The sequence below is a fragment of the Diplotaxodon limnothrissa genome, linkage group LG7 (genome assembly GCF_057381915.1).
Source record: "Diplotaxodon limnothrissa isolate DT_005_m linkage group LG7, D_limnothrissa_male_GT1.1, whole genome shotgun sequence".
NCBI classification, from domain to species: domain Eukaryota; kingdom Metazoa; phylum Chordata; class Actinopteri; order Cichliformes; family Cichlidae; genus Diplotaxodon; species Diplotaxodon limnothrissa.
Genome location: NC_140602.1, coordinates 40861434 through 40863738, shown reverse-complemented (window position 1 = coordinate 40863738; position 2305 = coordinate 40861434). Strand labels below are relative to the sequence as shown.

At 38.9% G+C, this 2305-nt stretch overlaps 1 protein-coding gene across 2 annotated transcripts; it reads right to left on the bottom strand.

Annotated features, from left to right (window-relative positions):
• Positions 1–392: 392 nt before the first annotated feature.
• On the bottom strand, positions 393–2274 carry LOC146628784 (uncharacterized). Of its 2 annotated transcripts, none has more exons than XM_085358078.1 (7): positions 2193–2274; positions 1994–2087; positions 1751–1850; positions 1374–1633; positions 1097–1283; positions 797–924; positions 393–710 (listed from the first exon to the last, which is right to left on the bottom strand). In XM_085358078.1, the coding sequence occupies exons 1-7, from the start codon at positions 2231–2233 to the stop codon at positions 393–395; spliced, it is 1128 nt and encodes a 375-aa protein (XP_085214204.1). In that variant the 5' UTR covers positions 2234–2274. The 2 variants fall into 2 exon arrangements, with proteins under 2 accessions (XP_085214204.1, XP_085214205.1); XM_085358079.1 differs by having other exon boundaries at positions 1374–1624.
• Between the last annotated feature and the right edge of the window lie 31 nt (positions 2275–2305).

Sequence of the window (2305 nt, the reverse complement as noted above, 5' to 3'; positions counted from 1 at the left end):
TGCCCTGAGCTGTGCAACAGTAGAGGCACACATATCCAAAGTGCTCTTATTTGAACTTTTCAACATTTCAGATGTTGTGGGTGTTTCTTCTACATTAGTTGACACCACCTGCCCTGTAGTGATAACTTCTTTAATTGCCACATCAGGCTGTAAATTAACATCAGTGTCAGCCTGTTGGTCGAAATAGTTAAGGTGTTTGGTATTTAAATGTTTTCTAAAACCTGAAAAAGTGCCAAACACACAGCCACAGTCACGCTGGGCACATTTAAGGCGAAGATTTCTTCCGGGTAAGTAACCATGGACTAACCGTAAATGCCTAACAAGCATGTTTGAACCAGTAAACTCAGCCTGACAGACAAAACACTTCATGATGGAGAATTAACCTTCAAGCCCTAACGAAGCAACCTTGTCCTTATTTCAGCAACTCTGGGACTTTCTTTGATTTTGCCAACATCTATATTGTACACAGTGGTTTGGATGAATGTGTACATGTTGTGAAGCATGGTGTTGTAAGATGTGCCAAACACAAAATGTGCTTTAAACAGTTCATCAAAAGCACCAAGTGAAGAGGTAGACTTGCATGGTATGGCATTCTTGTCAAGAATAATGAAGAACTGGTGGATGTCATGCTTTTTCACCCCAACAGCCAGGAGGTAGGGTTGAGTGCTGGTAGTGATGGCATCAAGGTGCTCTTGGATATTTGTTCCAGTCTGAAAAGACAAATACAGACAGGCAATAAGAATCAAGTGTTTCTTAAACTGGTAATTCATACCATAAAAATAGAAAAGAAACAAACCTTCTTGAAGACTACAAGATGCCTTTCTGCTTGAGAAGCTGACACCTTTCCTGGTCTCTTCCGACCCTGACCAGATGGTGGAATCAAATGTAATAGCAATAGAATCGCTGAGAGGTCACTGTCCCAGCCTGAAAAAAAAAATTGTTTTATAATAAAGTTGAATCATCCTCATCAATAACAAATTTCAATGCATCTGCATTGACAAAATGTTTGAGTAGACCCAAAATACAAAAGGACAGCTGTTCTGTGACAAACATTATATATCCTGTGAATGTTCTAATTAAAGAAATAACAGCTCACCAATGTCAGCATTAACTTCAGTGGCATCCTCAGGAGAGTCAGCTGCCAGCAAGAGTTCTTCCAGGTCACTGGTAGAAGGAAGCTTTCTGCCTTGTTGGATAATCTTTCTTTTGAATGTTGTTGGCCACCTCTCCAGCAACCTGCCTGATACATCCTCACCAAACATCAGTACAAAATCCTGTTCAATCTGTAACAGGGATAGAGAACAGAGAATTATATCTGCTATCTGCAAAAAATAAAATGTGTTTACATTGTCAACGTAATGAAAAATATTCACCAAGCCTTTGATATCTTTGAAACGTGGAAACACAGACAGTATGTTGCTTGACAGCAGGGGGTCAAGGACCATGTTGTGTCGATAAACAAATGTCAACTTCATCTTCTTCTTGACTGTGTCTTCATCAGCTAAATGTTTCATCAGAGAGATTGCTTCCTTGCACTCATCCTCACTCAGCACGTTCTCTGTAACAAACTGCAACTCTCGTCTGACAGTTGGTCCACCACACTGGTCTTCACCCGATGATCCATCTCCTGGTGCTAGACAATATGAAATACAACTTTATCAAAACTAATAATAACATTTGATAACCATTATTAATACAGAACTACAATTTGGAACTGTATTATACGTTTCCACTGAATTATAAGTGTTACCTCCAGATGTTAATCGCCTCTCTTTAGCAGTGCATCTCTGTATGGTTTTAATCCTCCAGGCCAAGTACCCAGTGCCACTCTCGCCATCATAATAATGTTCCTTGGAGAGTGACATATACAGACATTTTGTTTATTAATTTATCAGTAAGTTATGTGACCATGAACAGTTGATAAGGACATACATTTTGGCAGGATTTAAAATTTTGATTTTAGTTGTATCAGTTATTGCTGTTAGCTACTTACATAGCCATTTTTTGAGTACGGGTCACTGAGGTAAGGGAAAAAGGTTACAATTCCTCTGGCATACATTTCTTTTACCTGCCGTGGTGGTGATGTACTGCAAGATCAAAAGGAAAAGAACTAGTCAGCTTCGCTGGAATTAATAGAGATTTAAAATAATTTGAAAATGATAGTAAAAATCACAGGGCCAGAAATAAATTACCCATTTTTTTCTGTCATGTCAGCTACCAGTATGTTGACCATTTTTCTTCTGGTTTCATCCACCAGGGACTTGGTCCGATTGTACTCATTTATTATACGTTCTCCACCAGGTTT

Bases quoted from the DNA above. Each gene is read 5' to 3' on its own strand.
- LOC146628784 (XM_085358078.1), bottom strand. From the start codon at position 2,233: ATGGTCAACATACTGGTAGCTGACATGACAGAAAAAAATGG. The intron at 2,088-2,192 runs GTAATTTATTTC...TTGATCTTGCAG, and splicing joins GACATGACAGAAAAAAATGG to TACATCACCACCACGGCAGG. The intron at 1,851-1,993 runs GTAAGTAGCTAA...TCACTCTCCAAG, and splicing joins CGTACTCAAAAAATGGCTAT to GAACATTATTATGATGGCGA.